This window comes from Bufo gargarizans, unplaced genomic scaffold (genome assembly GCF_014858855.1).
Source record: "Bufo gargarizans isolate SCDJY-AF-19 unplaced genomic scaffold, ASM1485885v1 original_scaffold_1162_pilon, whole genome shotgun sequence".
In the NCBI taxonomy this organism is placed as follows: Eukaryota; Metazoa; Chordata; class Amphibia; order Anura; family Bufonidae; genus Bufo; species Bufo gargarizans.
In genome coordinates, this window is record NW_025334262.1 from 1 (window position 1) to 25,859 (window position 25,859).

The window sequence follows — 25,859 nt, forward strand, 5'->3', positions numbered from 1 at the left end:
TTACAGGCCCCCCCTCCCCCCGCATACAATATTACAGGCCCCCTCCCCCCGCATACAATATTACAGGCCCCTCCTCCCCCCCGCATACAATATTACAGGCCCCCTCCCCCCGCATACATATTACAGGCCCCCCCTCCCCCCCATACAATATTACAGGCCCCCTCCCCCCCGCATACAATATTACAGGCCCCCTCCTCCCCCGCATACAATATACAGGCCCCCCTCCCCCCATACAATATTACAGGCCCCCCCCCGCATACAATATTAAAGGCCTCCTCCCCCCATACAATATACAGGCCCCCTCCCCCCCTACAATTACAGCCCCCTCCCCCCCCAACAATTTAAGGCCCCCTCCCCCGCATACATATTACAGGCCCCCCCCCCCTCCCCCGCATACAATATAAAAGCCCCCTCCCCCGCATACAATATTACAGGCCCCCCCTCCCCCCCTCATACAATATGGCCCCCTCCCCCCGCATACAATATTACAGGCCCCCTCCTCCCCCGCATACAATATTACAGGCCCCCCTCCCCCCGCATACAATATTACAGGCCCCCCCTCCCCCCCCATACAATATTACAGGCCCCCTCCCCCCCCCGCATACAATATTACAGGCCCCCTCCTCCCCCGCATACAATATTACAGGCCCCCTCCTCCCCCATACAATATTACAGGCCCCCCCCCGCATACAATATTAAAGGCCTCCTCCCCCCCATACAATATTACAGGCCCCCTCCTCCCCCGCATACAATATTACAGGCCCCCTTCCCCCCGCTTACAATATAAAAGGCCCCCTCCCCCTGCATACATATTACAGGCCCCCTCCCCCCGTGCATACAATATTACAGGCCCCCCTCCCCGCATACAATATTACAGGCCCCCCCTCCCCCCCGCATACAATATTACAGGCCCCCCCTCCCCCCCGCATACAATATTACAGGCCCCTCCCCCGCATACAATATTAAAGGCCCCCTCCTCCCCCGCATACAATATTACAGGCCCCCTCCCCCCCCCGCATACAATATTACAGGCCCCCTCCTCCCCCCGCATACAATATTACAGGCCCCTCCCCCCGCATACAATATTACAGGCCCCCCTCCCCCCGCATACAATATTACAGGCCCCCTCCCCCCGCATACAATATACAGGCCCCCTCCTCCCCCGCATACAATATTACAGGCCCTCCTCCCCCCGCATACAATATTACAGGCCCCCTCCCCCCCCCGCATACAATATTACAGGCCCCCTCCCCCCGCATACAATATTACAGGCCCCCTCCACCCCGCATACAATATTACAGGCCCCCTCCTCCCCCGCATACAATATTACAGGCCCCCTCCACCCCCGCATACAATATTACAGGCCCCCTCCCCCGCATACAATATTACAGGCCCCCCCCCGCATACAATATTAAAGGCCTCCTCCCCCCCATACAATATTACAGGCCCCCTCCCCCCGCATACAATATTACAGGCCCCCTCCCCCCATACAATATTAAAGGCCTCCTCCCCCCCATACAATATTACAGGCCCCTCCCCCCGCATACAATATTACAGGCCCCCTCCCCCCTACAATATTAAAGGCCCCCTCCCCCCCCCATACAATAATACAGGCCCTCTCCCCCCCATACAATATTATACAGGGCCCACTCCCTCCGCATACAATATTACAGGCCCCCTCCCCCCGCATACAATATTACAGGCCTCCTCCCCCCCATACAATATTACAGGCCCCCTCCCCCCGCATACAATATTACAGGCCCCCTCCCCCCCCGCATACAATATTACAGGCCCCTCCCCCGCATACAATATTACAGGCCCCCTCCCCCCGCATACAATATTACAGGCCTCCTCCCCCCCATACAATATTACAGGCCCCTCCCCCCCATACAATATTACAGGCCTCCTCCCCCCCATACAATATTATACAGGGCCCACTCCCTCCGCATACAATATTACAGGCCCCCTCCCCCCGCATACAATATTACAGGCCCCCCTCCCCCCATACAATATTACAGGCCTCCTCCCCCCGCATACAATATTACAGGCCCCTCCCCCCGCATACAATATTACAGGCCTCCTCCCCCCCATACAATATTACAGGCCCCCTCCCCCCGCATACAATATTACAGGCCCCCTCCCCCCCGCATACAATATTACAGGCCCCTCCCCCGCATACAATATTACAGGCCCCCTCCCCCCGCATACAATATTACAGGCCCCCTCCTCCCCCGCATACAATATTACAGGCCCCCTCCCCCCCGCATACAATATTACAGGCCCCCTCCCCCCGCATACAATATTACAGGCCCCCTCCCTCCCGCATACAATATTACAGGCTCCCTCCCCCACATACAATATTACACAACCCCCCATCACACAATCCCACACTACACTCCCCCATCACACATGGCAGCCCCCCTCAGGCAGACACTCCCCCCCCCTCCGGTAGACACTCCCCCCTTAAGCAGACACGCCCCCCTCAGGCAGACACGCCCATCTCAGGCAGACGCTCCGCCCACAGGCAGACACTCCCCCCCCCTCCGGTAGACACTCCCCCCTCAGGCAGACACTCCCCCCTCAGGCAGACCCGCCCCCCCCCTCCGGTAGACACTCCCCCCTCAGGCAGACACTCCCCACTCAAGCAGACACTCCCCCCTCAGGCAGACACTCCCCCCTCAGGGAGACACTCCCCCCTCAAGCAAACACTTCACCCTCAGGCAGACACTCCCCCCTCAGGCAGACACTCCCCCTTCAAGCAGACACTCCCCCCTCAGCAGACACTCCCCCCTCAGGCACACACGCCCCCTCAGGCAGACACTCATCCCTCAGGCAGACACTCCCCCCTCCGGTAGACACTCCCCCCTCAGGCAGACACGCCCCCCTCAGGCAGACACTCCCCCCCCTCCGGTAGACACTCCCCCCTCAGGCAGACACTCCCCCCTCAGGCAGACACTCCCCCCTCAGGCAGACACGCCCCCTCAGGCAGACACTGCAGAAGCGCGCGCTGGCTGCCGGCCCACGTGACCTAGGAATGTCACGTGACCGTGTGACGTCAGACGTTCCGTTCGGTGTCTGGCGTTCAGACACTGCCATACCGGGAGAGAGACATGGCGCAGAGCAGCTATAGGAGCGGTGACATGTCCGAGGCTCTGGTGGTCCCCGGCGGGACCCTTCCCAGGGCTAAGGAAGTAAGAACCTGTACAGTGTGAATAGAGCTGCGGCTCCGGGAGGGCAGAGTGCTGCCCGGGGCTGCCCCCGCAGTGCCCCAGTAATAGGTGGAGGTGTCTGAGGTGGTGGCACGTCCGCTGTCTGGTACTGGACACTGGTAGCCCTTACTGACCACCTGTCTGTCTGCGCTGTCCGTCTGTGCCCCCCCCACAGACCAGAAGGGTAAGGGCCCTTTCACACTTGTCCGGATCCGGCGTGTACTCCACTTGCCGGAATTACACGCCGCATCCGGAAAAACGCAAGTGTACTGAAAGCATTTGGAGACGGATCCGTCTCCAACATGCGGTCAGTGTTACTATGGCAGCCAGGACGCTATTAACCGCCTCCGGACCGCCTAACGCAGATGTGCGGTCCGGAGGCGGCAGCCCTGCGCAGAGTGACGCATATACGCGTCATCTCGCGAGGTCCGAGATTTCCTGTGAACGCGCGCACACAGGAACGGAAGGTAAGCGAGTGGATCTCCAGCCTGCCAGCGGCGATCGCTCACTGGCAGCTGGAGAAGCGATTTTTTTAACCCCTAACAGGTATATTAGCTTCTGTTTTGATAACAGCGTCTGATATTCCGCTACCTGGTCCTCTGGTGTCCCTTCTGCTTGGATCCACCACCAGAGGACACAGGTAGGTCAGTAATAAGTAGCATCAAACACTACACCCCCCCCTGTCACTTATTAACCCCTTATGAACCACTGATCACCCATATAGACTCCCTGATCACCCCCCTGTCATTGATCACCCCCCTGTAAGGCTCCATTCAGACGTCCGTATGCGTTTTGCGGATCTGATCCATGTATCCGTGGATCCGTAAAAATCATACGGACGTCTGAATGGAGCCTGACGGGGGGGTGATCAATGACAGGGGGTGATGAGGGAATCCTAACCCCCCCCCCCCCCCCCTGTAAGGCTCCATTCAGACATTTTTTTTGGCACAAGTTAGCGGAAATATTTTTTTTGTTTTTTCTTACAAAGTCTCATATTCCACTAACTTGTGTCAAAAAATAAACTCTCCCATGAACTCGCCGTACCCCTCACGGAATTCAAATGCGTAACATTTTTTAGACATTTATATTCCAGACTTCTTCTCACGCTTTAGGGCCCCTAAAAAGCCAGGGCAGTATAAATACCCCACATGTGACCCCATTTCGGAAAGAAGACACCCCAAGGTATTCGCTGAGGGGCATATTGAGTCCATGAAAGATTGAAATTTTTGTCCTAAGTTAGCGGAAAGTGAGACTTTGTGAGAAAAAAACAAAAAAAAAATCAATATCCGCTAACTTGTGCAAAAAAAAAAAAATTCTATGAACTCACCATGCCCCTCATTGAATACCTTGGGGTGTCTTCTTTCCAAAGTGGGGTCACATGTGGGGTATTTATACTGCCCTGGCTTTTTAGGGGCCCTAAAGCGTGAGAAGAAGTCTGGGATCCAAATGTCTAAAAATGCCCTCCTAAAAGGAATGTGGGCCCCTTTGCGCATCTAGGCTGCAAAAAAGTGTCACACATCTGGTATCGCCGTACTCAGGAGAAGTTGGGGAATGTGTTTTGGGGGGTCATTTTACATATACCCATGCTGGGTGAGAGAAATATCTTGGTCAAATGCCAACTTTGTATAAAAAAATGGGAAAAGTTGTCTTTTGCCAAGATATTTTTCTCACCCAGCATGGGTATATGTAAAATGACACCCCAAAACACATTGCCCAACTTCTCCTGAGTACGGCGATACCACATGTGTGACACTTTTTTGCTGCCAAGGTGGGCAAAGGGGCACATATTCCAAAGTGCACCTTTCGGATTTCACCGGCCATTTTTTACACATTTTGATTGCAAAGTTCTTCTCACACATTTGGGCCCCTAAATTGCCAGGGCAGTATAACTACGCCACAAGTGACCCCATTTTGGAAAGAAGACACCCCAAGGTATTCCGTGAGGGGCATGGCGAGTTCCTAGAATTTTTAATTTTTTGTCACAAGTTAGTGGAATATGAGACTTTGTAAGAAAAAATAAAAATAAATCATCATTTTCCGCTAACTTGTGACAAAAAATAAAAAGTTCTATGAACTCACTATGCCCATCAGCGAATACCTTAGGGTGTCTACTTTCCGAAATGGGGTCATTTGTGGGGTGTTTCTACTGTCTGGGCATTGTAGAACCTCAGGAAACATGACAGGTGCTCAGAAAGTCAGAGCTGCTTCAAAAAGCGGAAATTCACATTTTTGTACCATAGTTTGTAAACGCTATAACTTTTACCCAAACCATTTTTTTTTTTTGCCCAAACATTTTTTTTTATCAAAGACATGTAGAACAATACATTTAGCGAAAAATTTATATATGGATGTCGTTTTTTTTGCAAAATTTTACAGCTGAAAGTGAAAAATGTCATTTTTTTGCAAAAAAATCGTTACATTTCGATTAATAACAAAAAAAGTAAAAATGTCAGCAGCAATGAAATACCACCAAATGAAAGCTCCATTAGTGAGAAGAAAAGGAGGTAAAATTCATTTGGGTGGTAAGTTGCATGACCGAGCGATAAACGGTGAAAGTAGTGCAGTGCAGAAGTGTAAAAAGTGCTCTGGTCATGAAGGGGGTTTCAGCAAGCGGGGCTGAGGGGGTTAAAGTCCTGGTTGCCATAGTAGGAGCGGGGGAGCGGTATACTTACAGTCCGCGCGGCTCCCGGGGCGCTCCAGAGTGACCTCAGAGCGCCCCGTGCGCATGGAGGACGTGTTCCATGTGATCACGTGATCCATGCGCGTGGGCCGCCCTGACGTCACTCTGGAGCGCCCTGGGAGCCGCACGGACGGTAAGTATGCTGCTCCCCCGCTACACTTTACCATGGCTGCCAGGACTTTAGCGTCCCAGCAGCCATGGTAACCATTCAGAAAAAGCTAAACGTTGGGTCCAGCAATGCGCCGAAACGATGTTTAGCTTAAGGCCTTTCAATGGGCATTAATTCCGGATCCGGCCTTGCGGCAAGTCTTCAGGATTTTTGGCCGGAGCAAAAAGCGCAGCATGCTGCGGTATTTTCTCCTGCCAAAAAACGTTCCGGTCCGGAATTGAAGACGTCCTGATGCATCCTGAACGGATTTCACTCCATTCAGAATGCATTAGGATAATCCTGATCAGGATTTACTATAGCGAGGATCTAACCAGCCCCCCCCACAGACCAGAAGGGTTACCCGCTAAACCCCTTACCATGACCAGGGGTGTGGACATTTCTTTAAAAACTACTTGTCGAAGGACTAAAGCGGAGTCTCAATCTACTTGTCCTGATACAAAAAGTAATTTTAAATCAAAACCATATTTAAGTGAATCCCTTTAATATACATGCCATACTGGGGCAGTGAATCCCTTTAATGTACATGCCATACTGGGGCAGTGAATCCCTTTAATGTACATGCCATACTGGGGCAGTGAATCCCCCTTAATGTACATGCCATACTGGGGCAGTGAATCCCTTTAATGTACATGCCATACTGGGGCAGTGAATCCCTTTAATATACATGCCAGACTGGGGCATTGAATCCCTTTAATATAAATGCCAGACTGGGGCAGTGAATCCCTTTAATATACATGCCATACTGGGCCAGTGAATCCCTTTAATATACATACCATACTGGGGCAGTGAATCCCTTTAATGTACATGCCATACTGGGGCAGTGAATCCCTTTAATGTACATGCCAGACTGGGGCAGTGAATCCCTTTAATATACATGCCATACTGGGCCAGTGAATCCCTTTAATGTACATGCCATACTGGGGCAGTGAATCCCGTTAATGTACATGCCATACTGGGGCAGTGAATCCCTTTAATATACATGCCATACTGGGGCAGTGAATCCCTTTAATGTACATGCCATACTGGGGCAGTGAATCCCTTTAATATACATGCCATACTGGGGCAGTGAATCCCTTTAATATACATGCCATACTGGGGCAGTGAATCCCTTTAATATACATGCCATACTGGGCCAGTGAATCCCCTTGATGTACATGCCATACTGGTGCAGTGAATCCCTTTAATATACCTGCCATACTGGGGCAGTGAATCCCCTTGATGTACATGCCATACTGGGGCAGTGAATCCTTTTAATGTACATGCCATACTGGGGCAGTAAATCCCTTTAATATACATGCCATACTGGGGCAGTGAATCCCTTTAATATACATGCCATACTGGGCCAGTGAATCCCCTTGATGTACATGCCATACTGGTGCAGTGAATCCCTTTAATATACCTGCCATACTGGGGCAGTGAATCCCCTTGATGTACATGCCATACTGGGCCAGTGAATCCCCTTGATGTACATGCCATACTGGGGCAGTGAATCCCCTTGATGTACATGCCATACTGGGGCAGTGAATCACTTTAATATACATGCCATACTGGGGCAGTGAATCCCCTTGATGTACATGCCATACTGGGGCAGTGAATCCCCTTGATGTTCATGCCATACTGGGGCAGTGAATCCCTTTAATGTACATGCCATACTGGGGCAGTGAATCTCTTTAATATACATGCCATACTGGGGCAGTGAATCCCTTTAATGTACATGCCATACTGGGGCAGTGAATCCCTTTAATGTACATGCCATACTGGGGCAGTGAATCCCCTTGATGTACATGCCATACTGGGGCAGTGAATCACTTTAATATACATGCCATACTGGGCCAGTGAATCCCCTTGATGTACATGCCATACTGGTGCAGTGAATCCCTTTAATATACCTGCCATACTGGGGCAGTGAATCCCCTTGATGTACATGCCATACTGGGGCAGTGAATCCCTTTAATATACATGCCATACTGGGGCAGTGAATCCCTTTAATATACATGCCATACTGGGGCAGTGAATCCCTTTAATATACATGCCATACTGGGCCAGTGAATCCCCTTGATGTACATGCCATACTGGGGCAGTGAATCCCTTTAATGTACATGCCATACTGGGGCAGTGAATCCCTTTAATATACATGCCATACTGGGGCAGTGAATCCCTTTAATATACATGCCATACTGGGGCAGTGAATCCCTTTAATATACATGCCATACTGGGGCAGTGAATCCCTTTAATATACATGCCATACTGGGCCAGTGAATCCCCTTGATGTACATGCCATACTGGGGCAGTGAATCCCCTTGATGTACATGCCATACTGGGCCAGTGAATCCCCTTGATTTACATGCCATACTGGGGCAGTGAATCCCCTTGATGTACATGCCATACTGGGGCAGTGAATCCCCTTGATGTACATGCCATACTGGGGCAGTGAATCCCTTTAATGTACATGCTATACTGTGGCAGTGAAGCCCTTTAATGTACATGCCATACTGGGGCAGTGAATCCCCTTGATGTACATGCCATACTGAGGCAGTGAATCCCCTTGATGTTCATGCCATCCTGGGGCAGTGAATCCCCTTGATGTACATGCCATACTGGGGCAGTGAATCCCTTTAATGTACATGCCATACTGGGGGCAGTGAATCCCCTTGATGTACATGCCATACTGGGGCAGTGAATCCCCTTGATGTACATGCCATACTGAGGCAGTGAATCCCCTTGATGTACATGCCATACTGGGGCAGTGAATCCCTTTAATATACATGCCATACTGGGGCAGTGAATCCCCTTGATGTACATGCCGTACTGGGGCAGTGAATCCCTTTAATATACATGCCATACTGGGGCAGTGAATCCCCTTGATGTACATGCCATACTGGGGCAGTGAATCCCCTTGATGTACATGCCATACTGGGGCAGTGAATCCCTTTAATATACATGCCATACTGGGGCAGTGAATCCCCTTGATGTACATGCCATACTGGGGCAGTGAATCCCCCTTGATGTACATGCCATACTGGGGCAGTGAATCCCCCTTGATGTACATGCCATACTGGGGCAGTGAATCCCCTTGATGTACATGCCATACTGGGGCAGTGAATCCCCTTGATGTACATGCCATACTGGGGCAGTGAATCACTTTAATATACATGCCATACTGGGCCAGTGAATCCCCTTGATGTACATGCCATACTGGTGCAGTGAATCCCTTTAATATACCTGCCATACTGGGGCAGTGAATCCCCTTGATGTACATGCCATACTGGGGCAGTGAATCCCTTTAATATACATGCCATACTGGGGCAGTGAATCCCTTTAATATACATGCCATACTGGGGCAGTGAATCCCTTTAATATACATGCCATACTGGGCCAGTGAATCCCCTTGATGTACATGCCATACTGGGGCAGTGAATCCCTTTAATGTACATGCCATACTGGGGCAGTGAATCCCTTTAATATACATGCCATACTGGGGCAGTGAATCCCTTTAATATACATGCCATACTGGGGCAGTGAATCCCTTTAATATACATGCCATACTGGGCAGTGAATCCCTTTAATATACATGCCATACTGGGCCAGTGAATCCCCTTGATGTACATGCCATACTGGGGCAGTGAATCCCCTTGATGTACATGCCATACTGGGCCAGTGAATCCCCTTGATTTACATGCCATACTGGGGCAGTGAATCCCCTTGATGTACATGCCATACTGGGGCAGTGAATCCCCTTGATGTACATGCCATACTGGGGCAGTGAATCCCTTTAATGTACATGCTATACTGGGGCAGTGAAGCCCTTTAATGTACATGCCATACTGGGGCAGTGAATCCCCTTGATGTACATGCCATACTGAGGCAGTGAATCCCCTTGATGTTCATGCCATCCTGGGGCAGTGAATCCCCTTGATGTACATGCCATACTGGGGCAGTGAATCCCTTTAATGTACATGCCATACTGGGGCAGTGAATCCCCTTGATGTACATGCCATACTGGGGCAGTGAATCCCCTTGATGTACATGCCATACTGAGGCAGTGAATCCCCTTGATGTACATGCCATACTGGGGCAGTGAATCCCTTTAATATACATGCCATACTGGGGCAGTGAATCCCCTTGATGTACATGCCGTACTGGGGCAGTGAATCCCTTTAATATACATGCCATACTGGGGCAGTGAATCCCCTTGATGTACATGCCATACTGGGGCAGTGAATCCCCTTGATGTACATGCCATACTGGGGCAGTGAATCCCTTTAATATACATGCCATACTGGGGCAGTGAATCCCCTTGATGTACATGCCATACTGGGGCAGTGAATCCCCTTGATGTACATGCCATACTGGGGCAGTGAATCCCCTTGATGTACATGCCATACTGGGGCAGTGAATCCCCTTGATGTACATGCCATACTGGGGCAGTGAATCCCCTTGATGTACATGCCATACTGGGGCAGTGAATCCCTTTAATGTACATGCCATACTGGGGCAGTGAATCCCCTTGATGTACATGCCATACTGGGGCAGTGAATCCCCTTGATGTACATGCCATACTGGGGCAGTGAATCCCTTTAATGTACATGCCATACTGGGGCAGTGAATCCCTTTAATATAAATGCCAGACTGGGGCAGTGAATCCCTTTAATATACATGCCATACTGGGGCAGTGAATCCCTTTAATATACATACCATACTGGGGCAGTGAATCCCTTTAATGTACATGCCATACTGGGGCAGTGAATCCCTTTAATATACATGCCATACTGGTGCAGTGAATCCCTTTAACCCCCTCAGCCCCGCTAGCTGAAACCCCCTTCATGACCAGAGCACTTTTTACACTTCTGCACTACACTACTTTCACCGTTTATCGCTCGGTCATGCAACTTACCCCCCAAATGAATTTTACCTCCTTTTCTTCTCACTAATGGAGCTTTCATTTGGTGGGATTTCATTGCTGCTGACATTTTTACTTTTTTTGTTATTAATCAAAATGTAACGATTTTTTTGCAAGAAAATGACATTTTTCACTTTCAGCTGTGAAATTTTGCAAAAAAAACGACATCCGTATATAAATTTTTCGCTAACTTTATAGTTCTACATGTCTTTGATAAAAAAAAATGTTTGGGCAAAAAAAAAATGGTTTGGGTAAAAGTTATAGCGTTTACAAACTATGGTACAAAAATGTGAATTTCCGCTTTTTGAAACGGCTCTGATTTTCTGAGCACCTGTCATGTTTCCTGAGGTTCTACAATGCCCAGACAGTAGAAAAACCCCACAAATGACCCCATTTCGGAAAGTAGACACCCTAAGGTATTCGCTGATGGGCCTAGTGAGTTCATAGAACTTTTTATTTTTTGTCACAAGTTAGCGGAAAATGATGATGATTTTTTTTATTTTTTTTTTTTCTTACAAAGTCTCATATTCCACTAACTTGCGACAAAAAATAAAAAATTCTAGGAACTCGCCGTGCCCCTCACGGAATACCTTGGGGTGTCTTCTTTCCAAAATGGGGTCACTTGTGGGGTAGTTATACTGCCCTGGCAATTTAGGGGCCCAAATGTGTGAGAAGTAGTTTGCAATCAAAATCTGTAAAAAATGACCAGTGAAATCCGAAAGGTGCACTTTGGAATATGTGCCCCTTTGCCCACCTTGGCATCAAAAAAGTGTGACACATCTGGTATCGCCGTACTCAGGAGAAGTTGGGGAATGTGTTTTGGGGTGTCATTTTACATATACCCATGCTGGGTGAGAAAAATATCTTGGCAAAAGACAACTTTTCAATTTTTTTTTATACAAAGTTGGCATTTGACCAAGATATTTCTCTCACCCAGCATGGGTATATGTAAAATGACACCCCAAAACACATTGCCCAACTTCTCCTGAGTACGGCGATACCAGATGTGTCACACTTTTTTGCTGCCAAGGTGGGCAAAGGGGCACATATTCCAAAGTGCACCTTTCGGATTTCACAGGCCATTTTTTACACATTTTGATTGCAAAGTTCTTCTCACACATTTGGGCCCCTAAATTGCCAGGGCAGTATAACTACGCCACAAGTGACCCCATTTTGGAAAGAAGACACCCAAGGTATTCCGTGAGGGGTGCGGCGAGTTCCTAGAATTTTTTATTTTTTGTCGCAAGTTAGTGGAATATGAGACTTTGTAAGGAAAAAAGAAAAAAAAAGAAAAATCATAATTTTCCGCTAAATTGTGACAAAAAATAAAAAATTCTAGGAACTCGCCGTGCCCCCCACGGAATACCTTGGGGTGTCTTCTTTCCAAAATGGGGTCATTTGTGGGGTAGTTATACTGCCTTGGCAATTTAGGGGCCCAAATGTGTAAGAAGTACCTTGAAATCAAAATGTGTAAAAAATGGCCTGCGAAATCCGAAAGGTGCCCCTTTGCCCACCTTGGCTGCAAAAAAGTGTGACACATCTGGTATCGCCGTACTCAGGAGAAGTTGGGCAATGTGTTTTGGGGTGTCATTTTACATATACCCATGCTGGGTGAGAGAAATATCTTGGCAAAAGACAACTTTTCCCATTTTTTTATACAAAGTTGGCATTTGACCAAGATATTTTTCTCACCCAGCATGGGTATATGTAAAATGACACCCCAAAACACATTGCCCAACTTCTCCTGAGTACGGCGATACCACATGTGTCACACTTTTTTGCAGCCTAGATGCGCAAAGGGGCCCAAATTCCTTTTAGGAGGGCATTTTTAGACATTTGGATCCCAGACTTCTTCTCACACTTTCGGGCCCCTAAAAAGCCAGGGCAGTATAAATACCCCACATGTGACCCCATTTTGGAAAGAAGACACCCCAAGGTATTCAATGAGGGGCATGGCGAGTACCTAGAATTTTTTATTTTTTTGCATAAGTTAGCGGATATTGATTTTTTTTGTTTTTTTTCTCACAAAGTCTCACTTTCCGCTAACTTAGGACAAAAATTTCAATCTTTCATGGACTCAATATGCCCCTCACGGAATACCTTGGGGTGTCTTCTTTCCGAAATGGGGTCACATGTGGGGTATTTATACTGCCCTGGCATTTTAGGGGCCCTAAAGCGTGAGAAGAAGTCTGGAATCTAAATGTCTAAAAAATGTTACGCATTTGGATTCCGTGAGGGGTACGGCGAGTTCATGGGAGATTTTATTTTTTGACACAAGTTAGTGGAATATGAGACTTTGTAAGAAAAAACAAAAACAAACAAAAAATGTCCGCTAACTTGTGCCAAAAAAAATGGCTGAATGGAGCCTTACCAGGGGGGGGGTGATCAATGACAGGGGGGTGATCAATGACAGGGGGGTGATCACCCATATAGACTCCCTGATCACCCCCCTGTCATTGATCACCCCCCTGTCATTGATCACCCCCCTGTAAGGCTCCATTCAGACGTCCGCATGATTTTTACGGATCCATGGATACATGGATCGGATCCGTAAAAATCATGCGGACGTCTGAACGGAGCCTGACAGGGGGGTGATCAATGACAGGGCGGTGATCAATGACAGGGGGGTGATCAGGGAGTTTATATGGGGTGATCAGGGGTTTATAAGGGGTTAATAAGTGACGGGGGGGGGGATGTAGTGTAGTGTGGTGTTTGGTGGGACTGTACTGACCTACCTGTGTCCTCTGGTGGTCGATCCTAACAAAAGGGACCACCAGAGGACCAGGTAGGAGGTATATTAGACGCTGTTATGAAAACAGCGTCTAATATACCTGTTAGGGGTTAAAAAATTCGGATCTCCAGCCTGCCAGCGAGCGATCACCGCTGGCAGGCTGGAGATCCACTCGCTTACCTTCTGTTCCCGTGAGCGCGCGCGCCTGTGCGCACGCGTTCACAGGAAATCCCGGCCCTCGCGAGATGACGCGTATATGCGTCCAGGAGGAATAAAGCAACCACCTCCCGGACGCATATACGCGTACGGCGGTCGGGAGGTGGTTAATGTACATGCCATACTGGGGCAGTGAATCCCTTTAATGTACATGCCATACTGGGGCAGTGAATCCCTTTAATATACATGCCATACTGGGGCAGTGAATCCCTTTAATATACATGCCATACTGGGGCAGTGAATCCCTTTAATGTACATGCCATACTGGGGCAGTGAATCCCTTTAATGTACATGCCATACTGGGGCAGTGAATCCCTTTAATGTACATGCCATACTGGGGCAGTGAATCCCCTTAATATACATGCCATACTGGGCCAGTGAATCCCTTTAATGTTCATGCCATACTGGGGCAGTGAATCCCTTTAATGTACATGCCAGACTGGGGCAGTGAATCCCTTTAATATACATGCCATACTGGGGCAGTGAATCCCTTTAATGTACATGCCATACTGGGGCAGTGAATCCCTTTAATATACATGCCATACTGGGACAGTTATTCCCTTTAATATACATGCCATACTGGGGCAGTGAATCCCTTTAATATACATGCCATACTGGGCCAGTGAATCCCTTTAATGTACATGCCATACTGGGGCAGTGAATCCCTTTAATGTACATGCCATACTGGGGCAGTGAATCCCTTTAATGTACATGCGATACTGGGGCAGTGAATCCCTTTAATGTACATGCCATACTGGGGCAGTGAATCCCCTTGATGTACATGCCAGACTGGGGCAGTGAATCCCTTTAATGTACATGCCATACTGGGGCAGTGAATCCCTTTAATATACATGCCATACTGGGGCAGTGAATCCCCTTGATGTTCATGCCATACTGAGGCAGTGAATCCCCTTGATGTACATGCCATACTGGGCAGTGAATCCCCTTGATGTTCATGCCATACTGGGGCAGTGAATCCCCTTGATGTACATGCCATACTGGGCCAGTGAATCCCTTTAATGTTCATGCCATACTGGGGCAGTGAATCCCTTTAATATACATGCCAGACTGGGGCAGTGAATCCCTTTAATATACATGCCATACTGGGGCAGTGAATCCCTTTAATATACATGCCATACTGGGGCAGTGAATCCCTTTAATATACATGCCATAATGGGGCAGTGAATCCCCTTGATGTACATGCCATAATGGGGCAGTGAATCCCCTTGATGTACATGCCATACTGGGGCAGTGAATCCCTTTAATATACCTGCCATACTGGGGCAGTGAATCCCCTTGATGTACATGCCATACTGGGCCAGTGAATCCCTTTAATGTTCATGCCATACTGGGGCAGTGAATCCCTTTAATATACATGCCAGACTGGGGCAGTGAATCCCCTTGATGTACATGCCATACTGGGGCAGTGAATCCCTTTAATGTACATGCCATACTGGGGCAGTGAATCCCTTTAATATACATGCCATACTGGGGCAGTGAATCCCTTTAATATACATGCCATACTGGGCCAGTGAATCCCCTTGATGTACATGCCATACTGGTGCAGTGAATCCCTTTAATATACCTGCCATACTGGGGCAGTGAATCCCCTTGATGTACATGCCATACTGGGGCAGTGAATCCCTTTAATATACATGCCATACTGGGCCAGTGAATCCCCTTGATGTACATGCCATACTGAGGCAGTGAATCCCCTTGATGTACATGCCATACTGGGGCAGTGAATCCCCTTGATGTACATGCCATACTGGGGCAGTGAATCACTTTAATATACATGCCATACTGGGCCAGTGAATCCCCTTGATGTACATGCTATACTGGGGCAGTGAATCCCTTTAATGTACATGCCATACTGGGGCAGTGAATCCCCTTGATGTACATGCCATACTGGGGCAGTGAATCCCCTTGATGTTCATGCCATACTGGGGCAGTGAATCCCTTTAATGTACATGCCATACTGGGGCAGTGAATCCCCTTGATGTACATGCCATACTAGGGCAGTGAATCCCCTTGATGTACATGCCATACTGGGGCAGTGAATCCCTTTAATGTACATGCCATACTGGGGCAGTGAATCCCTTTAATATACATGCCATACTGGGGCAGTGAATCCCCTTGATGTACATGCCATACTGGGGCAGTGAATCCCCTTGATGTACATGCCATACTGGGCCAGTGAATCCCCTTGATGTACATGCCATACTGGGGCAGTGAATCCCCTTGATGTACATGCCATACTGGGGCAGTGCATCCCCTTGATGTTCATGCCATACTGGGCCAGTGAATCCCCTTGATGTACATGCCATACTGGGGCAGTGAATCCCCTTGATGTACATGCCATACTGGGGCAGTGCATCCCCTTGATGTTCATGCCATACTGGGCCAGTGAATCCCCTTGATGTACATGCCATACTGGGGCAGTGAATCCCCTTGATGTACATGCCATACTGGGGCAGTGAATCCCTTTAATGTACATGCCATACTGGGGCAGTGAATCCCCTTGATGTACATGCCATACTGGGGCAGTGAATCCCTTTAATGTACATGCCATACTGGGGCAGTGAATCCCTTTAATATACATGCCATACTGGGGCAGTGAATCCCCTTGATGTTCATGCCATACTGGGGCAGTGAATCCCCTTGATGTACATGCCATACTGGGGCAGTGAATCCCCTTGATGTACATGCCAGTATGGGGCAGTGAATCCCCTTGATGTTCATGCCATACTGGGGCAGTGAATCCCCTTGATGTACATGCCATACTGGGCCAGTGAATCCCTTTAATTTACATGCCATACTGGGGCAGTGAATCCCCTTGATGTACATGCCATACTGGGGCAGTGAATCCCTTTAATGTACATGCCATACTGGGGCAGTGAATCCCCTTGATGTACATGCCATACTGGGGCAGTGAATCCCCTTGATGTACATGCCATACTGGGGCAGTGAATCCCTTTAATGTACATGCCAGACTGGGGCAGTGAATCCCTTTAATATACATGCCATACTGGGGCAGTGAATCCCTTTAATATACATGCCATACTGGGGCAGTGAATCCCTTTAATATACATGCCATACTGGGGCAGTGAATCCCCTTGATGTACATGCCATACTGGGGCAGTGAATCCCCTTGATGTACATGCCATACTGGGGCAGTGAATCCCCTTGATGTACATGCCATACTGGGACAGTGAATCCCTTTAATGTACATGCCATACTGGGGCAGTGAATCCCTTTAATATACATGCCATACTGGGGCAGTGAATCCCTTTAATATACATGCCATACTGGGGCAGTGAATCCCCTTGATGTACATGCCATACTGGGGCAGTGAATCCCTTTAATGTACATGCCAGACTGGGGCAGTGAATCCCTTTAATATACATGCCATACTGGGGCAGTGAATCCCTTTAATATACATGCCATACTGGGGCAGTGAATCCCTTTAATATACATGCCATACTGGGGCAGTGAATCCCTTTAATATACATGCCATACTGGGGCAGTGAATCCCCTTGATGTACATGCCATACTGGGGCAGTGAATCCCCTTGATGTACATGCCATACTGGGCAGTGAATCCCCTTGATGTACAGTCATGTGAAAAAATTAGGACACCCTTTGAAAGCATGTGGTTTTTTGTAACATTTTTAATAAAAGGTTATTTCATCTCCGTTTCAACAATACAGAGAGATTAAAGTAATCCAACTAAACAAAGAAAACTGAAGAAAAGTCTTTTCAAGATCTTCTGTAAATGTCATTCTACAAAAATGCCTATTCTAACTGAGGAAAAAGATAGGACACCCTTGCCCCTAATAGCGAGTGTTACCTCCTTTGGCTGAAATAACTGCAGTGAGACGGTTCTTGTAGCCATCTACCAGTCTTCGACATCGGTCTGAGGAAATTTTACCCCACTCCTCAATGCAGAACTTTTTCAGCTGTGAGATGTTTGAGGGGTTTCTTGCACGTACAGCCCTTTTCAAGTCACCCCACAGCATCTCAATGGGATTCAAATCTGGACTTTGACTTGGCCATTCCAGGACTCTCCATTTCTTCTTTTTCAGCCAATCTTTGGTTGATTTACTAGTATGTTTTGGGTCATTGTCATGTTGCATGGTCCAGTTCCGCTTCAGCTTTAATTTTCTAACTGATGGTCTCACATGTTCTTCAAGCACCTTCTGATACACAGTAGAATTCATCGTGGATTCTATGATGGTGAGCTGACCAGGTCCTGCTGCAGCAAAGCAGCCCCAAACCATGACACTTCCACCTCCATGCTTCACAGTTGGTATGAGGTTCTTTTCTTGGAATGCTGTGTTTGGTTTACGCCAAACATGTCCTCTGCTGTTGTGTCCAAATAATTCAATTTTGGACTCATCTGTCCAAAGAACATTATTCCAGAAGTCCTGGTCTTTGTCAACTTTATCTCTGGCAAATGTTAGTCTGGCCTCGATGTTTCTCTTGGAAAGCAAAGGTTTCCTCCTTGCACACCTCCCATGCAAGTTAAACTTGTACAGTCTCTTTCTGATTGTAGAGGCATGTACTTCTACATCAACAGTAGCCAGAGCCTGCTGTAGTTCTCGAGATGACACTTTAGGGTTTTTGGAGACCTCTTTTAGCATCTTGCGGTCTGCTCTTGGGGTGAACTTGCTGGGGCGACCAGTCCTGGGCATGTTGGCAGTTGTTTTGAAAGCCCTCCACTTGTAGACTATCTTCCGGACAGTGGAATGGCTGATTTCAAAATCTTTTGAGATCTTTTTAAATCTCTTCCCAGACTCATAGGCTGCTACAATCTTTTTTCTGAAGTCCTCTGACAGCTCTTTTGCTCTCACCATGGTGCTCACTCTCACTTCAACAGTCAGGAGCACACCAAACTAAATGTCTGAGGTTTAAATAGGGCAAGCCTCATTCAACATGCAGAGTAACGATCTACTAATTATGTGCACCTGGTGTGATATACCTGTGTGAGATCTGAGCCAATTTAAGAGGGAATACATGTGAGGGTGTCCTATCTTTTTCCTCAGTAGAATGACATTTACAGAAGATCTTGAAAAGACTTTTCTTCAGTTTTCTTTGTTTAGTCGGATTACTTTAATCTCTCTGTATTGTTGAAACGGAGATGAAATAACCTTTTATTAAAAATGTTACAAAAAACCACATGCTTTCAAAGGGTGTCCTAATTTTTTCACATGACTGTACATGCCATACTGGGCAGTGAATCCCCTTGATGTACATGCCATACTGGGGCAGTGAATCCCCTTGATGTACATGCCATACTGGGGCAGTGAATCCCTTTAATGTACATGCCATACTGGGGCAGTGAATCCCTTTAATATACATGCCATACTGGGGCAGTGAATCCCCTTGATGTACATGCCATACTGGGGCAGTGAATCCCCTTGATGTACATGCCATACTGGGGCAGTGAATCCCTTTAATGTACATGCCATACTGGGGTAGTGAATCACTTTAATGTACATGCCATACTGGGGCAGTGAATCCCCTTGATGTACATGCCAGTATGGGGAATGGTTATCCAAGCGTGCATGTGCTCAGCATGGACGGAGGAATAAGCAGCTGTAAGAAGATAAAAGTCTCTGAGCGTGACCTAAATTCTCTCGCCCCCCTTTAGTTTGTTAGCAGAACATCCCCTGTGTACACGGTGACCGTCCTGCTGACACGCTGGCATCTGTACAGCCGAATAGAGCGTGCAGCCGACAGCAGAGCGAGATGTTTACATGGGACATTGATCCGGAACCAATGTTCATGGGACCATTCATTGTCCTGATCAGCAGCCATGTAAAGGTGTCTTTAGACTCTGCTGTCAAACCCTGTGCCATTCAAACATTTGGGTTTGTTCAGAAGATAAGGCGCCCGTTTATATATAGGAACTGTTTCCTTTCCTTTGTTCTCACTTTTTCCTATATTATTTATTGCAGACAGATTGCATGTATTGCATGTAGATGTATCATTCATGTGTCACCGTTCTTCGTCTTCATTTAGGGATCTCCAATGGGTTGGGAGAACGTAAGCCAGGCCTCAGAGTATCACAGGTAAGACATAATATACTATTTATATATATATAAGGGAACACGTGGGACTGCGCTCCTGCAATGTAGTGAAATCAAGGAACTTTTATTCACCCATAATTTGGCAAACTTGCGACGTTTCGGCTCAGAAGAGCCTTCCTCAAGCATGGAAACGGTGACAATGAGGGTATATAAGGCATACCCTAAGTGACATGCGCAATGGACTTTTGAAGACGCTCAATGGAGCGCGATGGTCTCGGCTGGCGCCATGACTTGTAGAGGTGCGATCTTTGTGATCTTCATCTGATACACTAAGTCACTGTTATTATAATCTTACTAAAGATGTCATATATATGTATCTGAGGTTCTGTACATCATATGGTTATTGGATCTAGAAGCAAGTATCTAGTTCTTGTATTGTGGATCTCAGAGCACATCTCACTTTATGCACATCAGATGTATTCACTGTAACTATGATTGTAGCCACACTGTGATTGGTTGGCCACTTAGGGTATGCCTCTATATACCTTCATTGTCACTGTTTCCATGCTTGAGGAAGGCTCTTCTGAGCCGAAACGTCGCAAGTTTGCCAAATTATGGGTGAATAAAAGTTCCTTGATTTCACTACATTGCAGGAGCGCAGTCCCACGTTTTCACTTTTATAATATTGGGTATTGCCGTCTTTTGGATGGTTCTCCCACTGGACTTTTTCCTTCATGACTATGACAATTGTACATTCACACTGAAGGCATCTAAACTATGAATTATCACATGTGGAATTATATACATAACAAAAAGTGTGAAACAACTGAAAATCTGTCATATTCTAGGGTCTTCACAGTAGCCACCTTTTGCTTTGATTACTGCTTTGCACACTCTTGGCATTCTCTTGATGAGCTTCAGGAGGTAGTCACCTGAAATGGTCCTCACTTCACAGGTGGGCCCTGTCAGGTTTAATAAGTGGGATTTCTGGCCTTATAAATGGGGTTGGGACCATCAGTGGTGGAGAAGTCAGGTGGACACACAGCTGATAGTCCTACTGAATAGACTGTTAGAATTTGTATTATGGCAAGAAAAAAGCAGCCAAGTAAAGAAAAACGAGCGGCCATCATTACTTTAAGAAATGAAGGTCAGTCAGTCCGAAAAATTGGGAAAACTTTGAAAGTGTCCCCAAGTGCAGTCACAAAAGCCAAATAAAGAAAACTCTTTGAATGAGAAGGAGTGTCCAAACTTTTGGTCTGTACTGTGTGTGTCTATGTATATATATATGTGTGTGTGTATATATATATATATTTCTTTCTAGGCACCCCCGCCGATCACCTGTTTGAGGAGGTGGGAGCACTCCGGTGAGCGCGGCGGCCTCACAGCACAGCGCTGACCATTGAATAGCGGCTGTGCTTGGTATTGCAGCTCAGGCCCGTTCATTTGAATTGCCATGTGACCAATGAAAGTGACATCACTGGTCTAGGAAGAGGATGCAGCGCTCACTGGAGTGCCGCCGCCTCCTCTTCATACAGCTGATCAGTGGGGCTTCCAGGCTTTGGACTCCCACCTATCAGATATTGATGACCTGTCCTACCATCAGTATAGAAGATTTTGACAACCCCTTTAAAAAACATTTCAGATTCCTAGTTTGCGTTGCTTTCTCTATGTTGACTAGGATATTTATTAGAAAAAAAGGAGAACTGAAACCTCTTAGACTCCAATGGTGAAAAAATATTATTCTTTATTGAAAACTCAATCAGTGAGTAATAAAATGCCATAACAACAAGGGGAGTAGGGAGCACAGACGCCTTCCCAGCTCTACAGTGTCGACATGGAAAATCACAAATCCATTAAACATTGCTGCAATTACATAGGAGTCCAAATGTAAGGTATGGCTGAATGACTGAAATAATGTGGGTAGTGACCAGAAGGGGAATCCACACGTAAGCACAACCCGTGAGACAGGTGGTGGTGTGACCTAACTGGACCTGCGTCCCACCAATGTAACGGTGAGCCAGACCAAGAGATGGAATGTAAATAAATGAAGGGACTCACCAAGAGTAGATGCGACCTGGATATCTGGGATGGCGTTACCCCGAGCCGCGTTTCGGCGTACCTTCGTCAGGGAGTAACGCCATCACTGTGGGAGTAGCTATTTAACAGCCCCTTAGCCAATCGTGTCCACATATTGATTCTCACCAGCTGAACATATGTTGGCGCACAGGGCTCCGTGATCCAACACCGTTACAGTATATTACTATAATGTGTAAAGATATAACGATATCATAGATGCCCAATTAAATACATCATTATCTCTCATATCCATATTTAATATAAAATGGTGACGTTTGTGTAACTGTAAAGAGTATCATGTCAATAAATAAATATAAAACCGTAAATTACATAGACAGTGTCACTAAAAGGGTAATCGTGAAACCCCACAATGGATTGTATATGCCGACCAGCGGTTCCATATAAGGGTCTAATAACATAATTACAGGGACTCCAAGAAATAACATGATAGCAGCATTACCAAATCAATATGATGCACCACACATAACGAGAAACACGATAGAAAGATAAGGGAATAACATGACGATAAGCTTCCAATATACGAATAGTGTCATGGAAGAAGAGCGTCATGGCGCAATGGAAAAGAGAATAGACGATGAAAGATGTGAGCAGTGAAACTTGGAGATAAGGAGTGAATATATAGAAGGGTCATAAATACCTATGTAGATGAAGAGCAGTAACAATGATGTGTGGTGAGTAATACTGTATGAGTGATGTACTGCAGCAAAAAAGTGTAACCAAGGGACTCACCAAGAGTAGATGCGACCTGGATATCTGGGATGGCGTTACCCCGAGCCGCGTTACGGCGTACCTTCTTACAGATGAAACTTACTAGGGATTGCAGCTCTGAGAATTTGAAAAAATTCCAAGAGGAAACAGATTTGAAATATGGCACCTAGGAAAAAGAAATTCAGGACTTCAAGATGAAGAAATTTATGAGGGACAGCATGGACGCCCAACAAAAAAGGGTATACAGATGGCGAAACAAGGAGGCAGCAAGATCCATAAGTAGATCATCTTCAATATCCTCGCAGGCCTCTATGGATGAGGCACAGACATATGTGGCCCTATCCACTAGGTTTACCCGTAATAAAAGAAAGATGGACTATGGACCTGGTACAGGAAACAAAAGGGCACAAGATCGGAGAAATACCAACATGGAACCTACCAAGGACCTTAAGGTAATTAATCTATCTAAGTATGATTTCTCTCTTTCAGACATTACCTTTTTGGAAAAAAGGCTATCATATGCACCGAGCCCCCAATTTGATCAATTTCCAGCTATAAAAACCCTACACATGTTTGGATGCTCATTGAAGATGGCATCACAAAGATCTGCACCCTGAGGTCTTTACCACACCTTCTGAACAACTGGCCCTCCGTACTTTAGAGGACCTGTTGTTAGAACAGGATGGTGGAACAAAGGGTGACGTACCCCCCACTATGAAATCTAGGTCCCAAAAATGTCCTCCTCTGTCACTATGCACAGCGATTGACACATTTGTCAAACTGGTCAGCAGTGACTTTGAAAAAACACCTAGGGCGGTACGCAGTGATAACCTCACAAAAACACAACGATCAAGCTTGGAGAAACTAAAGAGCATTCCTGATGTTATATATAAGCCAGCCGATAAAGGTGGAAACCTTGTCATATGGCCTCGTAAAATGTATTTGACAGAGGCGTACAAACAGCTGAATAACAACACATGCTATCAGAAGCTAAAACATCATCTCCAAGGAACTACATGATGTCCTCAGTATTCGGGAGCCGACCATCCCAACACTATACCTACTTCCCAAAGTCCATAAAAACCCACGTATACCACCAGGTAGGCCAATAATTTCTGGTCAGGGAAGTATGGTAGAGAACATCTGTAAATTCATAGACTATCATCTAAAACCGATAGTAGAACTATTATCCTTCATATACACGGGACACATCAGACTTTACATGGTATATGTTTGGATGATGATACCCTATTGGTAACATGTGACGTAGAGTCCTTGTATACCAGCATCCGACATTCAGGTGGACTCCAGGCAGTAGAATTTTTCTTGAGGGCCAATAATGTTGACCAGGAAACGGCCTCTTTTCTATTGCAACTACTTTGGTTTGTGTTGACTAAAAAATGTTTCACCTTCAATGGGTCCTTTTTCCTGCAGCTCCAGGGGACAGCAATGAGGGCGGCTTGTGCGCCCTCATATGCTAACCTGTTCCTGGGGCTGTGGGAAAGGGACCTTTTCATGTCAGATGGACACGTCATCATGGACCACGCCATTTTTTGGGCGCGTTACATAGACGACGTCTCCCTTATCTGGCAGGGCACCCCCGAGGGCCTACATGAGTGTTTCGGGATTCTCAACACAAACACACGTAATATCAAGCTTACATAGATGTACGATAGAGATCACATAGATTTTTTGGATGTGTCTATAAGTATGACGAGGGATGGTCACATTGCGACTGACGTACATCGTAAGGAAACCTCAGTTAACGCCTACCTACATGCATCCTCTTCACATCCTAGGAGCACGGTCAATGCCATAGCAATTAGGCAATTCTTAAGGATGCGCAGAATTTTCTCTACAGATGCAGCGTTCGAAACACAGGCCATGGATCTACGGGACCGCCTTCGGAAAAGGGGATATAGCCATCGTTCCAAAAAAAAGCCTACCAAAGGGCGAAGAGCCATCAACAGATAGATTTATTGCAACCAAGGAAGGAGAAATCTGAAGACAATAACATCAGGTACGAAATATCACTCACGTTGGGGGGAAATGAGGAGGTCTGTGAACAGACATTGGTCTGTTCTTCTCACTGACTCGGTGTTTGGCAAATTTGTCCCCCCAAGGCCCTTCATCACAGCACGTAAAGCAGACACCCTACGTGACATTCTGGTTCAAAGCTATCTTGAACCAGTAACTGTACCTTTGTTCCCTGGCCTGGGAAGACCAACCAACGATTTCAAACCATGTGGGAAGTGTGTCGCATGCCCGAATATGGAACGGGCATGTGACTTCGTAAACTCATCTGGTGAACGGACATTTCAAATTCGACACAACCTTACCTGTTCCAGTTCAAAGGTGGTGTACTATGCTTCATGTCCCTGTAAGAAAATCTATATAGGGCTGACTACTCGTGAGCTGAAGGTGCGGGTACGCGAACACGTGAAAGATATTCTTTCAGCAGCCGACACACAGGGCAATGTGGACCAAAAACCCATAGCCCGGCATTTCAAAGAATATCATGCATGCAATCCCAGTCTGTTCAAAGTGAAAGGGATTGACTGCATTAGGCCCAACCTAAGAGCCGGCAATATCTACTAAAAAAAAACTAGCCCAAAAAGACAGCCGGTGGATATGGACCCTTGGAACTCTACGTCCAAGGGGACTCAATGAGAATTAGGGTTTCTCGTCATTTCTGTGATCACCGGGACCATCACTGTGGGGTATTTTCACTTCCGCTTTTAATGTTTTTTGTTATGATTTTACCATTTTAACCTGACTTTCCTGTTTTTTCAGGCCATGTACTAGCAAAGCTGCCGCTTGGTGCCGTTATTTGTATTCATGCTGTAAAAGGGCTGTGTACTAGCTTGTACACACTGTGATACCTATTGGCGCAAAACCACAATAGCGAATATCGTCTTTTTAGAAATGAACAAATAAATATTTCTAAAAAGACGATATTCGCTATTGTGGTTTTGCGCCAAAAGGTATCACAGTGTGTACAAGCTAGTACGCAGCCCTTTTACAGCATTCTATATCACTCCTCTGGAGTACTGGCGACTCCAAGGATTGAGAAAGATACCGCGGCAGCATACCTCATCTGGATCGGATTTTTACTCCC

General features: G+C 46.9%; 1 protein-coding gene across 1 annotated transcript in view; it reads left to right on the forward strand.

Annotated features, from left to right (window-relative positions):
* Positions 1 to 3,110: 3,110 nt before the first annotated feature.
* Positions 3,111 to 25,859, forward strand: part of LOC122923024 (general receptor for phosphoinositides 1-associated scaffold protein-like) — a 65,109-nt gene continuing 42,360 nt past the window's right edge. Inside the window, exons 1-2 of the mRNA XM_044273811.1 lie at positions 3,111 to 3,191; positions 19,929 to 19,978. Coding sequence (XP_044129746.1) covers positions 3,111 to 3,191; positions 19,929 to 19,978 — 131 coding nt within the window. The remainder of the gene's footprint in view (positions 3,192 to 19,928; positions 19,979 to 25,859) is intronic.